Genomic DNA, 18,209 nt, shown 5'->3' on the forward strand with positions numbered 1-18,209 from the left:
GGAAACTGCAGGATCACTTAAATCTAAATAAAATTAAATCCTAATTTCAATTTTAAAGAAATTAAGTCTTTTTTCTTCATTCTGCTCAAAAACGCTCAAGATGTGTTTAGTCCCAAGAGAGGTCACACTTAACACCAACGATGGCTAAAGAAGACATTTAGTTCTGAAAATTAATTTTTTGTACATGCTTCCTAAATTGATTGAAAAATAAATATAGATGGACATTAAAACTTCTAAAACAACAAGTCTGGTGGTGGTGGCCTAAGATTTTGCACAGTACTGCTTATTAGCAATTATCTTTATTTAATACAATTATCAGTTTGTTTCATAATACATTTATTTTGTATATTGGTATGCTGAGGTTTGTGTTACAGTGGATGTGTAGATTGTAGGACCTAATATTATAGAGTGGATTTCAAAATCATTAAACTGAGAGTGACTTTGAAATTTTAAACAAAACATGAATTGAGTGAGATCAGAAATGCAAGCACAGTCTTTTTTCAGACCCAATTTTATGTGGACTCTGTCTTGACTCGGACTCGACTCTCTCTTGACCCGGACTCAACCCTCTCCGGACTCAGTCTTGACTCGGAATCAAATGAACTGGTTTCGAATACAACACTGCCTGACACTTCCTGAAAATGCGTATAAATAGCACGAAGTGTAAAACTCGTGCAATACATACGCCAAATTCCACTTTGATACTTTGATACGCAAGTCCTTCCCATTCACTTAAACGGGGCATCTTTTTTTGTCGTTTTATTTATTGGTTTCTCAATTTTTTTGCTATTTTTTACCATTTTCGCTTGGGTTTAGGGTTAGAACAACTTTTTGTTATATAAAATGACATCCTAACCCAAACCCCAACTCTAACCCCAACTCCAAGCGACCATGGCTTAAATATAGATAAAAACATTAAAGGGATACTTCACCGATTTAGCATTCAGCTTTGTATCTGTAGAAACCCGGCAGTATTACTGAATGACCATGTTTCCCTCCCTCATTTCCCCCTGAGAGGAGAGATATCTGCATTTTGGTTCTGCAAAAAAGTCCTCCGATGATGTAATATGACGATTTTTGCATCATCGGAGGACTTTTTTGCAGAACCAAAATGCAGATATCTCTCCTCTCAGGGGGAAATGATGGAGGGAAACATGGTCATTCAGTAATACTGCCGGGTTTCTACAGATACAAAGCTGAATGCTAAATCGGTGAAGTATCCCTTTAAGAAACCTGTATATTAAATAACCTCATTAAGCAAATCTAAAATCTAACCCTAAACCCAAGCGAAAATGGTTTAAAAAACAGAAAAAATTGAGAAACCAATAAATAAAACGACAAAAAAAGATGCCCCGTTTAAGTGAATGGGAAGGACTTGCGTATCATATGCACGCCAAAGTGGAATTTGGCGTATGTATTGCACGAGTTTTACGCTTCGTGCTATTTATACGCATCCTCAGGAGACTGGGTAGGTAGGCTATAGCTACTATTAGTCACACTAGTTGTTCATCATTTGGAAATAACCTGTTTTAGCGTCTATTACCATTGTATTGGTAACTACAGTATACAATTAATTTGTACTGTTTTAAACTGATATAAAATTTAGTTTTTTGTACTTTCATTTTAATTGCATACAAACTAAAAACATTTTTTGCTGGATAAAAACAAATATATGTTTGATAAAACACTTACCACAAAATTATAAAATAGGAGAGTAAAAATTGTAATAACCTTCTGTTCAGTGACATTAACTAATTAAGCAAAACAGACACCGAAACAAGAACATTTTATTTTCCAACGCAGTTGCCAGAAGGAACCAATGAGGAACCTTTCCACATGCCCCCTACCTTTTGACACGCCCTTACCTGTCGGCACGCCCATTACTCCAAGTTGCAGCTACCCCTGTCTCATCTGGAGGGACGTTTTCAAAAATATCTTCTCCTTTGTCTTTGTTGGCTATTATAAAGCACAGATTAACTTCTGAGAGCCTTTCTTTGGTGTACAGACTTATTAGCATAATGCAAGCCGTGAAGTCAAAGAAATTAGGACTAAGCCTAGCTATTTTAGGTTGGATCGGGGCCATCGTGTCATGCGCTTTACCCATGTGGAAGGACTCCGTCTGGATAAGGAGTGCGACAGAGTATACCACCATATGGGAGGGAATCTGGGAGAGATGTGAGGATAGCACCGGAGAGATGCAGTGTAAAATCCAGGACTCCATGACCCTCACATCGGACCTGCAGGCGGCCCGGCCTCTGTGCATTGTCGCTATCGTGATGGGAGTGCTGGGACTTTTCTTCTCCATCGTGGGCGCCAAGTGCACTCCATGCGTGAAGGAGGAACGCGTCAAAACCAAAGATATGTTCGCCGCTGGCGGCACCTTCATTTGCGCTGCCATATTGCTTTTGATCCCCTTGTGCTGGGCGGCTTACAATACCATGAAGAATAAAAATATCAAAGACATCAGCCCTGACATCATCGAGTTTCGGAATCAGATAGGTACATCTCTGTATTTGGGGTGGGTGTCCACTGCCCTTCTGCTCGGTGGAGGGTGCATTCTGTGCCGCACCCGCATCCCGGATAAGGTTATAGAGGTTGTTGTGGAAACCGGCAAAGAATTATTGTCACAAGATAATTAATTTGTGAGAACATACACTGTATTAATGTCACACGCTGTATTATGTGATATGCAAATGATCCCAAATAGCACAGGTACGTCTGTAAGATGTCTGCTGGAGATCTAGAATACATCTGGTGTGTAAAAATCTTTTATTGGTTTTTAACCAACTTTATATGTAATCCTTAGAAACATTATAAACCTGTGATATTCTTTTATACTCCAATTATATATGTAATCCTTAAAAGCATTACATAAACCTGTAATGTTCTTATAGTTTATATCACAAATATTGTTTTGATGCAAAGTATTGTAAACACTGAGTTGGGAATATATGCATGACGGCTCTTAAATTACATGTTTGGCAAATGAAAGACACATATACAGTCTTGTATAAACTATTAGAATCGAGAGTAAAAACATGTATTAAAAAGAATATAACAAGAGGTTGTAGTAGACGATAATATAATAATGTCCAATAACGTAATGACGACCAATAACATAATTTTATTGTAATAAAGCCAATAATGTAATAATTTGCCAATGTAATACATTTATGAACCAATAAGGTAATAAATTATTACATTGTTGGCTGGTCATTATGTTATTGTCTTGGTTGGGGAAAAAGCTATAAAAATAATATAACTGCTGCAGCCAATAATGTAATAATACTGATATCACTTAATTTAATGCAGGGGTGCCCAACCTTCCTCCTGGAGGGCTACCATCCTGCAGACTTCAGTTCCAACCCAGCTCCAACACACCTGTCTGTAATTATCAAGCAACCCTGAACACCTTGATTAGCTGCTTCAGCTGTGTTTGATTGGGGTTGGAGCTAAAATCTGCAGAATGGTAGCCTAAGGAACAGGGTTGGGCACAGCTGATTTACTGGATATAAAGTGTCACACTTCCATGGCAAATTACTTAGCTCTTCCAAATAACTTAAAATCTTGGCCATTAACACCCTCTCTGTCTTTGTATGCATTTATTTTCCTCATTCTTCTTTCTTACTAAATTACTGATTTATTATAAAGTAATGTTTCATTACTGTAATACATACACCGTGTGCAGAATTATTAGGCAAGTTGTATTTTTGAGGATTACTTTTGTTTAGGGATGCTTTACGATTAATCGCGATTAATCGTTAGCAGAATAAAAGTTTTTGTTTACATCATATATGTGTGTGAACTGTGTATAATAACTTTGTATAAATAAATGTACACACATGCATGTATATGTTTTAAAAATGTTTACATGTGTATATACATTTGTATATTTATGTATTATTTATATTATATATCAATATAAATTATTAATATATAAATTTTTTCTTAAAATTATACATGAATGTGTTCATATATATATATATATATATATTTATTATACACAGTTTACACACATATGTGATGTAAACAAAAACATTTATTCTGCTAACGATTAATCGTTAAGCATCCCTACTTTTGTTATTGTACAACTACAGAGCTCTTGCTCAATTCAAAATGTTAACAAACCCTCAAACCTGAACATTTAAGTAGTAAATGTGAAATTTTGCCTTTCTTAAGAGAATATTTCTATGTACATCATTATACGGAAACTATTAGTGTGCAGAATTATTAGGCAACTAAATGAAAAACAAAGATTTTACCATCTCACTTGGTTTTTTCACCTGTTAAAGAGAGAATAATAAACAAATTCTACATTTACAAAAGAAAAATGTAATAAAAAATATATAAACTCAGTGACCAATATAGCCACCCTTCTTTTCGATAACAGTCACAAGCAGATTCAGTCAGTTTCTTGATCTGGTCTGAACCAACATTTTGTGCAGATGCAACCACAGCCTCCCAGACACTGTTCAGAGAGGTGTACGGTTTACCTTCACTGTAAATGTCCTGCTTAAGAAGGGGTCAAAGGTTCTCAATAGGGTTTAGGTCAGGTGAAGAAGGGGGCCATTGCATTAATTTTTTTTACTTGCCAACCATGCAGTGGAGTACTTTGATGCATGTGATGGAGCGTTGTCTTACAAAATAATCAGTCTTCTTGAACAGTGTTGTTTTCGTCAACGATGACGATAACGAAATGATTTCGTTGACGCACATATTTTTTATGACGCTAACGCGACGATGACTAGCTAAAAATGTCTCTAAGTTGACGAAAACATGACGAGACGCTTTCGAGTTTTCGTTGACGAAACGAGACGAATGAAAATGATTATAAGTATAAGTATAAGATATAATGCATGTCATTTCTGCCTATTTTGCGTGAAATCTGTCTGTTTTTAGCTCAAAAGTATCAGCAATGCTGCCGGTTTCTATCCTTGTTTTGGGTCAACACAGTCTCACTCACGCTCACGCCCACCACCCGGCTGCCGTGGCGCTGCCATGCCGCGCACACGCACCAGATTTCAAACAAATACAACAACAACACACCTGCGGCTGTGGCGAGTTCGCAGGACCGTAGGGGTGACGCCAATAAACGGAAATGACGAGATGATTTATGGACATACTTTCAGTATAATCCATCAGACAGAAAACGGAAATATATTGGGAGACGACGGTAAATGTGGCCACAAACTAGGTGGGAAGAATACCACCAACCTCAAGCGGCAACTGAAGGCTCATCACGTTAATATTTTTTAAAGGTAACTAACAAGTCACGCTGTTAAATATGTTAACATCCAATTTTACTCGACATTTGGCTTGTGACATATTTCATGGTAAGCTTAAGGTTTTACATGTATCTGCTTGTCAAACCTAAGCCCATTTCCAATACTTTTTGTGGTGTATTTAAATAAGGCAAGGCACGCGTTTCTCAACTTTTTAAGCAAGGTTTCAGCGTAACACACAAACTCAACATGAGGTTATTAGGCTAAACTTTTTTCTTCATAACTTTTTGTCATGACATGTGCAGAAGGCACACCGACTAAAACAACGGCAAGCCCTCAGGGACAACCTTAATGCACATTTAATTGTATTAAATACACCACACTTTTTAACCTAAATTCATTGGTTAAAAAATATTTTTTTTACTAAAATTGACTAAAACTTGACTAAAACCTTTTTGCGTTTTCGTCGACTAAATTTGACTAAAACTATAAATTTTACAAGTGACTAAAATGTGACTAAAACTAAAAGCATTTTCGTCTAAAAGACTAAGACTAAAACGAAAACTAAAAGGGCTGCTGTTCTTGAAAGATGCAGACTTTTTCCTGTACCACTGCTTGAAGAAAGTGTCTAATGACATGGCCCCCTTCTTCACCTGACTTAAACCCTATTGAGACCTTTTGATCCCTTCTTAAGCAGGACATTTACAGTGAAGGTAAACAGTACACCTCTCGGAACAGTGTCTGGGAGGCTGTGGTTGTGTATGCACAAAATGTCGGTTCAGAACAGATCAAGAAACTGACTGAATCCGTGAATGGAAGGCTTGTGACTGTTATTGAAAAAAAGGGTGGCTATGTTGGTCACTGAGTTTATATATATATATATATATATATATATATATATATATATATATATATATATATATATATATATATATATATATATATATATATATATATATATATATATACTTTGTTTTATTTTTATTAAATGTTTATTTGTAAATGTGTAGTTTGTTTATTATTCTCACTTTAACAGGTGAAAAAACCAAGTGAGATGGTAAAATCTTTGTTTTTCATTTAGTTGCCTAATAATTCTGCACACTAATAGTTGCCTAATAATGATGTACATAGAAATATTCTCTTAAGAAAGCCAAAATTTCACATTTACTACTTAAATGTTCAGGGGCCTCATTTATAAAAGTGCGACATAGGAACTGTCCTACATTTCATCTAAGACCATTTCTGAAATGATCGTAAGTGTGATTCAGAGAAAAGGAGCTTACGCACAAAAAACCGTGCGTACGCCTTTTTTCCAGATGTGCGGTTTATAAATCACAAATGATCTTAAAATTGTGCGCAGCTGAATGCTTTTAGAACTCCGCCTTGTAAACGCCCCTAATTTAATTCATTAGCATATAAATATTAAAATTTCAAAGGCCAAATTCAATGACTGCTACAATGGCGAGTGGTAAGAAAACATATTTGTTGTCGTTTGCTTAAGTTTTTAATATTTCTAAATTCTAACATGGAAACTTTATTGACATCACTCAAGTTAAGGCGATTATTAGCGGATCTTTCAATTCACGGGTTTCATTTAAATATAGTTTTACACGTAGGCTAAACGTAATATTTGTGTCTTTAAAGTTTTGTTTCAGTTTGCCATGCATCCTGCGCGGCGGTGTTAAAATAAGGTATTTTCGACTTTAAAATTTAAAGATCGTATCTTAAACTGTCGGAATATATTCCATATGGGTTCATTTGGATTTACAGATGTTTAACATTAAAATCGATGCATGGGAATAATTTATATTAATTTTTGAAATACCCATCACTCTTAAATGTCGCATGTCCCTATAGGATACATCGAGGCTTCACAATTTAGTTCCTTTCACAAGGCCGCCTTAATGCACGGGCTTACCTGGGCTGAAGCCCAGGGGCCTCCCAAGTTCAAGGGCCTCCCAAGTTTGCGTTCATGACGAGCTGAAAATGTCATATTGTTTTGTAACTTGTCGGGTTTTCTGTCAATCACTCTAATTGCACGTTACATGGCTGCTGATTGGTCCGTTGTAACTTAACGTGAAATAAAATGTCAGACGTAACATATTTTTTATTCCGCGTAATGTAATTAAGTGCGCGTTGTCAACTTGACATTCCTGCACGTTAGACTGAGTGTGACAGAGAAACGGGAAATAATCCACCAACAAATGAAAGAGTAATTTCTGAAATTTCATAATAAGCACTAGTGAGGTGCAGCTCTCTCTCTCTCTCTCTCTCTCTCTCTCTCTCTCTCTCTCTCTCTCTCTCTCTCTCTCTCTCTTTCGTGCGCGCGCTCGCTCGTTCGCTCTCTCTGTGCTCGTTCAGCTGAGTCTCTGGCATGCAGAAGTCTCTGACCCGTGCACAAGAAACTGTGCTGCTAAATTAAGAAAGGAGTTCCCGCACATAATGCTGTTAGTTGTTATAAAGTTTAAGTTTACTCGCGTTTATATCAGTGACGCGTGCGCAGCTGGAGCGATGTAGTTTGACGCGACGTCAGCTCACAGTACACACATCTGTTGGTAGAAAGACGAGAAAGAGACGCAACGGTAAAGGTACAAGTCTAAGAAAGTAAAGAGCGACAAAACCATCACAAATGATCATCCCCTGATAGCACCATTATAATCTCATTATCTAAAGATCTTATATACAGGTATGTTCCCTGTCTGTCTTGTGGATATTCATACTTGGTCGTTTTACATCCTTATGTATGCATAAATACTAAATACAATGCATACTATATCTTCAATAACCTACAAAATAAATAACTGATTAAAAAACAAGATTCTGTCTATAAAGACTTATCTTTTGTTATCATTAATGCATTTTCACTTTAAAACTAACTTTTAAATTATTATATTTTTAAAACTGTGGTGAGCATTTAGTTAGTGAGTGGCAACTTTCTGCAAATTATATTCCAAAAACTATATAAACATAAAGCTTATAAACATATAAACTTTCACACATTTTGGTTTTATTATCACAACAAGTTGCTGTGTGTGGTTGTTAAATAAAGTGTCTTGTGTTTATGCTCAAGTGGACTCAGTGATATGTTAATAATGATATTATGGTGTTTTCTGGCTCAAAGAGGGAAAACTCACTGTTGTATGTCTCGAAAGAAACTAATGCATTTTGTGATGTAGATTACCTAGATATTACACTTAAAAAAGAGACTATAAATCGAGGGGAAGGGGGGCCTACAAAACCTCTTAGCCCCGGGGCCTCACATTAGGTTAAGGCGGCCTGTCCTTTCACGTCGTTTTTTTAAATTAAATTCGATCGGTTTTACTTTCATTCAATAAAGCACATGTTCTGTAACATTTACATGTGCGTTAAACACCGCAAAACAATTTTGCTTTATTTTTAAATATTTTTTGAAAAGATGACGAACTAGAAAATCGTTTCCTGAACATATCTTGGGCGCCATCTTTTTGCATTAGAATAGGCCTACATTTTAAAATATCAAAATAGGCCAACATATTTTGTTTTAAAATATATTCTAAAACCTGGTTAAATTATTTTGGAGTAGCATAGTAGGCCTTCTTCACAGTTCATTCTTGTTCATTTTCTGTGTGCATCATTGTTGCATGTTTTTAGGTTTCTATTCTGAATAAACAAACAGCGCAGTTTACATGCTTCGTCCTTGTTGCATTAGTTCATTAAGATAATTCTGAACAGATTTCTGTAATTTAAACAACTCTGAATTGTAATTGAGAACGTCACGGCGCACCGGTTATAGTTTTTTGTGCCCGGTCTAAGCTCTAATACGTTGTTGACGCTGTAAAAGTTTCGAATATTTATTTATTTTTATCAAACATATTCAACACTTTTTTTTACATTAGCCAGGGGATGAAAGAGAAAAATAATTAAATAAAAACATGGAAATGCTGACATACATTAATACATTTAGCAGCTTTCTTGTTTATCAGATTATTAATAGATTTTAGGTAGCCTATTGCTTAACTTCTAATAAAAAAATACGGAATATGGTTTATAATCACCATATTTACATTTATTTATAATAAACGTTGCAAACAAAAGTAACACATTAATCAAATCATATTTCTTATGTAATAAGTTATCATAAGAGAAAAAAAAAACTAATTAAATATTTTCCAAACAAAGTCTTAAGCAAAATATATGAATTCTAACAAAAGAGCACAAATATAACCAAATTTTTTTTTAATAAGGACAACTAAAAAAAAAAGAAAAAAAAAATTTCTGTATGTTGACCACAAAAGGTACAAAACAAAAAGTTTCGAATATGCCTATACCTCCAATACTGCAATATTGCCACAAGGAAACGTGCGTACGTCAAGTCGGAACCTGACGTGGAGGTAACGGCGCATTCACACGGGGCGTAAGCGTTAACGCTTAACGGAAGGCTTGTCTGAAGCGTGGCCAACAGCCAATCACAGTGGCCGCTACACATGCTCCGTTCTTCCATAAACGTAATTGGCTGGCTCTGTCTAGGTAATTTGCATAAGGCGATCTGATTGGCTGACGCACGCGTTGCCGCTTGAAATGTTGAGAAATGTTCAACTTCTGCCGCGAGCAACGGCACTGACGCAGCGCCGACGGATCCACAATTCAGTTCGGCAACGCATGACGTCACCCATTAAAAGTGAATGGGAAGCGTTAACGCTGACGCCCCGTGTGAATGCGCCGTAAGTACTTTTCCACGTCAAAGACAAGTTTTATAAATCTGAGCGTTTTAGTGGATTTGAGCGTACGCACTGTCTAAGATCAAATCTGTGCGTAAAAACGCTTTATAAATGAGGCCCCAGGTTTGAGGGTTTGTTAGCATTTTAAATTGACCAAGAGCTCTGTAGTTGTACAATAACAAAAGTAATCCTCAAAAATACAACTTGCTTAATAATTCTGCACACAGTGTACATACGATAAATACATGGGTCTGTTTTTACTTGCATAAAATACTGTGGTTTATAAACAATGTGGCTAATTCCCAGGATGTGTGTGTGTGTGTGTGTGTGTGTGTGTGTGTGTGTGTGTGTGTGTGTGTGTGTGTGTGTGTGTGTGTGTAGCGAGGGGTGTAATTGGGTGTGTGTGGAAGGGGGTAAACGTGTGTGTGTTTGCGTTCGTGCGTGCGTAATTTTACAGGTAATGCAATTGACCCCTAGGTGGACATGGATTGACAAATAAGTCATCTGACTGACATTATACTCTCTTCGGTTGTCTGCAAACTTACTTGCCATTGGCAAACATGTTGAAAGGTCAATTGCTATCTAGTCTTTAGTAAACACAGCTCATTTAGTTCCTAAACATACAGTGCTATATACAACCCCAAATCAGAAAAAGATGTGAAACTGTCAAAATTGTGCGTAAAAAAGGAATGGAATAATTGACTAATCTCATAAACTTATATTTTATTCACAAAAGAATATAAATAACATACAGTATCAAACGTTGAAAGTGACACATTTTGAAATGTCATGCCAAATATTGGCTCATTTTGGATTCCAAAAAAAGTTGGGACAGGTAGCACTAAGAGGCCAGAATATTTTAATGTACATATAAGGAACAGCTTAAGGACTAATTTGCAACTTATTAGCTCAATTGGCAACATGATTGGGTATAAAAAAACTGTCACAGTGACAGTGTCTCTCAGACACGAAAAATAGTTTTCTGAGTTTCTCAGAGAAAAATTGCAAAGAGATTGAAGTTATCATCATCTACGGAGCATAATATCATCCAAAGATTCAGAGAATCTTGAACAATCTCTGTGCGTAAGGGTCAAGGCTGGAAAACCATACTGGATGCCCGTGATCTTCGGGCCTTTAGACGGCACTGCATCACATACAGGAATGCTACTGTAATGGAAATCATAACATGGGCTCTGGAATACTTCCAGAAAACATTGTCAGTGAACACAATCCACCGTGTCATTCGCTGTTGCCAGCTAAAACTCTATAGGTCAAAAAGGAAGCCATATCTAAACATGATCCAGAAGAACAAGCGTTTTCCCTGGGCAAGGATCATTTAAAATGGACTGTGGCAAAGTGGAAAACTGTTCTGTGGTCAGACGAATCAAAATTTGAAGTTCTTTTTGGAAAACTGGGATGCCATTTTATCCGGACTAAAGAGGACAAGGACAGCCCAAATAGTTATTCACACTCACACACCATGACTACATGTTGAATTCATCAGCATGCTCTGCTATTTAGTGTTGCCATTTTACTGTTAGGTATAGACTTTTGTTCCTGCAACAGGAACAAAGGTTCCTTACAAAGGTTGGTGATTAACAAATGGTACAGTATATAGGTTGTAGGACACACCTGGGAACTTTCAGTGTGAATGAAAGTACAGTTTATGCTACAGAGTTTTGTGGTAAGTTTAATAATTTCTAGAAATGGTTGATGAGTTTTTCTCATATTTTGTCCATCATTACAGGAAATAGTTGATGAGTTGCCTCGTGTGTTTTCTCTGACCAAAGATACATTTTTAGAGGGAAATTTAACTATTCAGGGACCAGATACTACAACTGTATCTGCCTATAAAATAAAATCATCGCTGGAATTAATTGGAAAAATGTATTACGGTGTCAGGGAAGTCAGAAAGTTTTTCCTGTATGAAGTGCAATTAATTAAAACCTCTGTCAGTTAGAAAAGCCAACTTTAAAGAATAATAATTGAAAGTGGTGTGTAAATTTTGGTAACAAACAGGACGAAGACGAAGAAGAAATTGTGAAAATTCTAGTAGGACCATTTGAAGTGTATTCTGAAGAACAGAACCCTGTTTTAGGTTGTAATCTGCAGAAAGTTTGTCATTTTTTATTACATCAGGATGGAGGAAGCGGGACAAGCCATGAATAAGTTGATCAAGACAGCTCTGCCAATGCACAACAGTATGGTATAAAACGACACTAACACACCTCTCTGTTGGCCATGCTCTACTTTACATCACCATGAGTCACAGCAGCTGACGGCTTTCTCCAAATCATCTTGCAAGGTTGCATGTTGAACCTAAATATTACAGATCAAATGTTATTTTCTCAAATTACTGCATTAACCAACAACAGAAATCCTATGTAGACTGTGCATTTCACTTAATAGTTACTTACCTATGACAAGAAAAGTAAGAATTTGTAGTTATTTATTTGGTAATATGAAATCTAAATTATTTTGATAATGCATTGCATCAAAATTAAATTAACTGTACTGCTGTGAAAGATGCAAAAAAGCAATGGCTTACTACAATAGTCTTCAGATCAGAACATTGTGCATTACCTTATTGAGGTTCTGTCTTAAATCAGGGTCGCCTATATCATCAGGTGATACATGAACTTGAAGGATGTCCCCAGACACAGTGTAGTCCACTACACTTGGGGACAGGAATGCAGGTCTGCCCTACAAAGGCTAAGTTGTATAGTACTTAAGTATTTTTACTTTCTACATAAAAGTACATTTTAAATTTTAAATTATTCGTATTTTATTAGTGTTTTTCTTTGGAAAACATACATTCCGAAACCTATTATCATAATTTACTCCATCACATTTCATAATTCCAAGTTTTTGGTTTATATTTAATATTTAAGTACATTAAACATCTGGTAATTTTTTGTACTTTTACTCAAGATAGTAAAAGTACACAATGTTTATGTAATTATGTATTAAATCAATTTTAATATGCAACATATAATGCATACACAGTATGATTCTATGCTTTAGAATGTAGTGAACATTTTTTAGTAAAGAAAAGTAATTTTTTTCCCAAGACAAACACTAAAAGATTTTTTATTTTTATTTTAATTGTAGTTTATGAACTTATAATTGTTAAATGCAAAATCCTGTTCTTCTGTTCTAGTGAAAGATTTCTGTTCTTTCCATCTGTTCAGTAGTAAAATGTCCAAAGACTAGGACATTATGCAAAGTCCTACCAGATAAGATAAAGGGGGGCTAGTGAATAAGATAAGTAACAAATGATGAACAAGTGGAAATACTCAGTAAACGGTAGAGTTTCACTGAGAACAAAATAATTTCTTCTATTTGACCAGATGTGCTTCAACTGATATGTTTCTTAGTCATTGATAAATTGAAGGTTTATTTTCTAAGTGACGCTGGAACTAAGATGAGATCTTTGGATCATGGGCGGAGATGGGATGACTGTGTTTTTCAGTATCTTACTATAAATATGTAGCCTGACGTTGTCATACTCAATTCTAGTCAGAATTTGAGTCTGATACCGCTCCATTGAGCTAAAATTATGAGGCGTGTCTCAACCGAAAAATGCCTCTGCACTCAATTGGATAGACATACGACCAAAAAACATGGCGGCGCGACCGATGCTTGCGGCGGCCTCTGCTGACACTAGTGAAAGTTTTTCAGTGCTAAAAATAGTCTCGTCCCTGCCTTGTAAAGCAAATGGGCGAAAATATGACTTTCTATTAGATATTAGACAGCGATGCGGGAAAAGGCAACCGAAAGACCTAGATCGGATTAACAAGATCAGACTGCTACGCCGAGACTGCATAGCGGGGAAGCATCATCGCCGGCGCTGTGACAGAACACGCAAGCGGGGGAAACGAGGAGGGCTCAGCGCTAGGCTAAGGGCTAACCCCTGCAAGCCGGCTGTTCCCTCGGTCCTGTTGGCAAATGTTCGCTCATTGGACACTAAAATGGATTATATCAGTCTTTGGAGATCGTCACAGCGTGGAGTACGGGACGGTTGCGTCTTTGTGTTTACAGAAACGTGGCTGACGGACAAAATCCCAGACTCTGGAATTGAGCTAATGGGGCTAACACTCCATAGAGCGGACAGAGTGATGTCAACATCGGGTAAGCTCCGAGGAGGAGGCCTGGCAATTTACACAAACAATTCATGGTGCACTGATACTAGGACGATTTTTAAATTCTGCTCTCCTGATGTGGAGTTTATGACTGTGAAATGCAGACCTTTTTATTTACCACGTGAACTTGCCGCAATTTTTATTATTGCAGTGTATGTTCCTCCAAATGCAGATGTAAAGCAGGCTATGGGAGAACTTTACAAAACCCTGAGTCAGCTACAAACAACCAATCCGAATGCATTTTATATTGTTGCTGGGGATTTTAACAAGGCTAATTTGAAGTCTGTTTTACCTCATTTTTACCAGCATGTTACATGTGCAACAAGAGGGAAAAATACACTTGATCATCTGTACACAAACATCAAAAGTGCATATGCTTCAGTACCATTACCTCATATTGGCAGCTCGGATCATTTGACTATTCTGTTGAAACCTAAATACAGACCTAGAGTGAGACAGGAACCACCAGTAGTCAAGGAAATTAGAGTGTGGCCACAGGAGGCTTTCTCATCCTTACAGGGCTGCTTTGAGTGAACAGAATGGAACGTTTTTAAGGAAGCATCAACATCTGAGGATTCTATAAATCTGGAGGAATATGCAGAGACTGTGTTGGGATTTATTAGTAAATGTACTGATGATGTGACTGTTAAAAAAACTGTCAAGCTGCGTTCAACTGATAAGTCTTGGTTTACATCAAAGGTTCGATCACTGCTAAGGGTTCGGGATGCTGCATTTAGATCTGGTGACACTGAAGCGTACAACTTAGCAAGAAAGGATCTAAAGAGAGCAATTCGAGAGGCTAAAAGGGAGTATGGGAAAAAGCTGTCAAGTGATTTTAACAACACAAGGGATACAAGGCGGTTATGGCAGGGATTTCAGACAGCTATAGGCTATAAGCCTACTGTCCGGATAACAGAAAATGATACATCTCTACCAGACAATCTTAACACCTTTTTTTCACGGTTTGAGATCACAGATGACAAATTGGCACAACGGCAAGTGCTGCCTCCCATCAACCAGGCACTCCAGCTGACGCCAGACAGCGTAAAGAGGGTCTTCTTAAAAATCAACCCTAGAAAGGCGGCCGGTCCAGATCACATCCCAGGTTGTGTGCTGAAGAAATGTGCAGAACAGCTGAAGGATGTCTTCACAGACATATTTAACATCTCCCTCAGCCAAGCCAGAGTGCCCATCTGTTTTAAAAGCTCAACTATAATACCTTTGCCTAAAACACCAAAGCCATCCACCATGAATGATTACCGTCCTGTAGCCCTGACCCCAATTGCTATGAAATGCTTTGAACAGCTTGTTATGAACCACATCAAATCATGTCTTCCAACCAGTCTGGACCCATTGCAGTTCGCATATAGAGCAAATCGATCAACGGAGGATGCTCTATCTACACTGCTTCACCTCAGTTTGACACATCTGGAAAACAGGAACACTTACGCAAGAATTTTATTCATTGATTTTAGCTCCGCTTTTAATACAATTTTGCCACAACAACTTATTGAAAAGTTGTTATCACTTGGAGTGGATCTTGGCATGTGCAGATGGATTTTGGACTTTTTGACGGAGAGACGGCAGACAGTCAGAATAGGTAATAAAATATCCAAGACAACCACAGTGAGCACAGGATCACACCAAGGGTGTGTACTTAGCCCTTTACTGTTTACGTTGTTGACACATGACTGTTCTGCTAGTTTTACCACCAATCACATTTTAAAATTCGCTGACGACACCACAGTTGTTGGCCTCATTACTGACAATGATGAGTCGGCTTATAGAGAGGAGGTGGAGCAGTTGACAGTATGGTGTAAAACACATAACCTCGTCCTGAATACTGAAAAAACGAAGGAGATGGTTGTTGACTTTAGGAAGACTAGTAATCGGCACCATCTCCCATTGAACATCAGTGGTTCTGAGGTGGACATAGTACACAGTGTCAAGTTCCTGGGCTTCCATCTGACTGATGAGTTAACCTCCAGTGAAAATACAACAGCTATAGTCAAGAGGGCACAACAACGTCTTCATTCTCTCCGTAGACTGAAGAAGGTGGAGCTTCCTATTCCAGCCTTGACCATGTTCTATAGAGGCACCATAGAGAGCATTCTCACATATTGCATCTCTTGCTGGTTCGGAAACAGTACGGGAGAAGAAAGACATAAACTGAACAGGATTGTGAGAACTGCTGAAAAAATCATTGGTGCTCCACTGCCACGTATAGAAGATATATACACAGAACGTTGTAAAATGAGAGCAATTATTAAAGACTTCACTCACTTTTCACATGACATGTTCATACTCCTTCAGTCTGGTAAAAGATACAGAAGTATCAGAGCAAGAACCAGCAGGCTACTAAACAGTTTTTTCCCACAGCCATTAGACTGCTTAACCAGAGAATGTGATTTGAACTGAAAATAGATTATTTATTTATTTAGCCTTCTTTTAGTGTATTTTGTGCTCTTTTATTAGTTATTAATGCACTGAATTATTATTGAACGGTGGATGTGTGGAACACAATTTCGTTTTTATGTACAACATGAGAATGACAAATAAAGAATCAATCAATCAATCAGAGCAACGGAGTGTGTGACTTATGTTGAAATGGCGTCTTTAGCAGCCTGACCGAACTGCTAGTAATTTCGCTACAATGATACTAACATCATTGTAATTATACTAAGTCTGAGTTAGCGAAGGTACATCAACACCTATTATGTTTACAACATTTCATTTATATCACAACATTAAGTATTTACTAAGTCATACAGTAAGACTATCTCTTACCATTTGTACGTTAGGTGAACTTCATCCACGACGATAGCTACTAGGGGTGTGACGAGACACTTAATCCACGAGACGAGACGAGACATGAGATTGGGTTCACGAGAACGAGACGAGACGATATTTTACACTTTTTAAGAAACCCTCGATGATAAAATAAATGAAGAAGAAACTGAAATCATGTTCTTTTTAAATGTTTTAACTAATCAAGGACTGGCCCTAACAATTATTTTACTAACTGATAATGAAGTAATTTGTTATTTTTGGGTAATAAAAATAGACCCAAGTGAGCAGTAGCCTTTAAAATTACATAATAACGAAGATGCAATAATAATTGGTTCAAATAAAGTATTAAAACCAAGTTACATTAAACAACATTACATTAACAAACACATTACATTTGTGGTCTATAAATAAAAAGCATTATGTATATATTATAACAAATGCTTGCAGGGGGAGATAGTTGACTCCTGACTCTTCACTTTCACTTTAGACGGAGAGAAACGCTTATTTTTTAACCAAACAATGTTTAAATTCATTTGAATATTTAATATACGTCCATTTCTTTACAATAGAAATGAACATGCAGACATTAAATCATGTAAACTCTGTGATGGTTTAATCTGCTGAGACTTCACATCTGACAGTGATCAACAGACAAACACAACACGTCTCAGACTTCATACGAGCTCCCAAACGAACATTATTGGAAACCCAAACAAAAAAGCAAATGCAGTAAAAGACAGAATATAATGCATGCACTGTAAGAGGCTAATTACACCAACCACGCTTTAAACGCTTGGAAACGCAAGGCGCGACGCACTGCCTTTTTTAAAAAAGAGCAGTGCGAGTCGACGCGGCTTTCAATATTGCTAGGCAACCACCTAGTCAGCTGTCTTGTCAATCAAATATTGAAGCGTGCGCTTTTTTGCTGTTAACTGTCATATTAGCAGAAACTTTAAAAAGATGACGCTTGCTCTGACCTTGTTTGAGGGTGAGATGTGCACACAAACACGCAGGAGAGAGTGAGCGAGTGGAGTCCGGTTCTTCAAAGCAACTGTAAACTTCCCTCACCACAACGTAAGGCCCGCATCTCCCCTCATTCGAGTGGACAATGGAAAGACGCGAATGACGTCGGGCGCTTCTCCGCTCTCGGCGTTCCTTCAAAGGCGCGTGCTGCGGCCGCCGGCAAAAACCGCAAGGCGCTCAGCGCGCATAAACAGCGCGCAAACGCTCCATGCCCATAGAATATCATTTAAAAAGGCACCTGCAACTGCCATAAACGCCTTTGGTGTAACTGGCCCCTAAAAGGGTCAAACAGAAAGCTGCATCCTCCGGAGGTCGCATATGCAGGCTGCATACGT

At 37.4% G+C, this 18,209-nt stretch overlaps 2 protein-coding genes across 2 annotated transcripts in view; both read left to right on the forward strand.

Annotated features, from left to right (window-relative positions):
- The window catches only part of LOC129421468 (cation channel sperm-associated protein 1), a 119,309-nt gene that overhangs the window by 15,100 nt on the left and 86,000 nt on the right, over positions 1 to 18,209 (forward strand). The window lies entirely within an intron of this gene.
- Positions 1,898 to 3,012, forward strand: LOC141362917 (claudin-4-like). The gene has a single exon (XM_073865195.1). It carries the CDS (start codon positions 2,019 to 2,021, stop codon positions 2,637 to 2,639), a length of 621 nt encoding a protein of 206 aa, XP_073721296.1. The 5' UTR covers positions 1,898 to 2,018; the 3' UTR covers positions 2,640 to 3,012.

Source organism: Misgurnus anguillicaudatus, unplaced genomic scaffold (assembly GCF_027580225.2).
Source record: "Misgurnus anguillicaudatus unplaced genomic scaffold, ASM2758022v2 HiC_scaffold_29, whole genome shotgun sequence".
In the NCBI taxonomy this organism is placed as follows: Eukaryota; Metazoa; Chordata; class Actinopteri; order Cypriniformes; family Cobitidae; genus Misgurnus; species Misgurnus anguillicaudatus.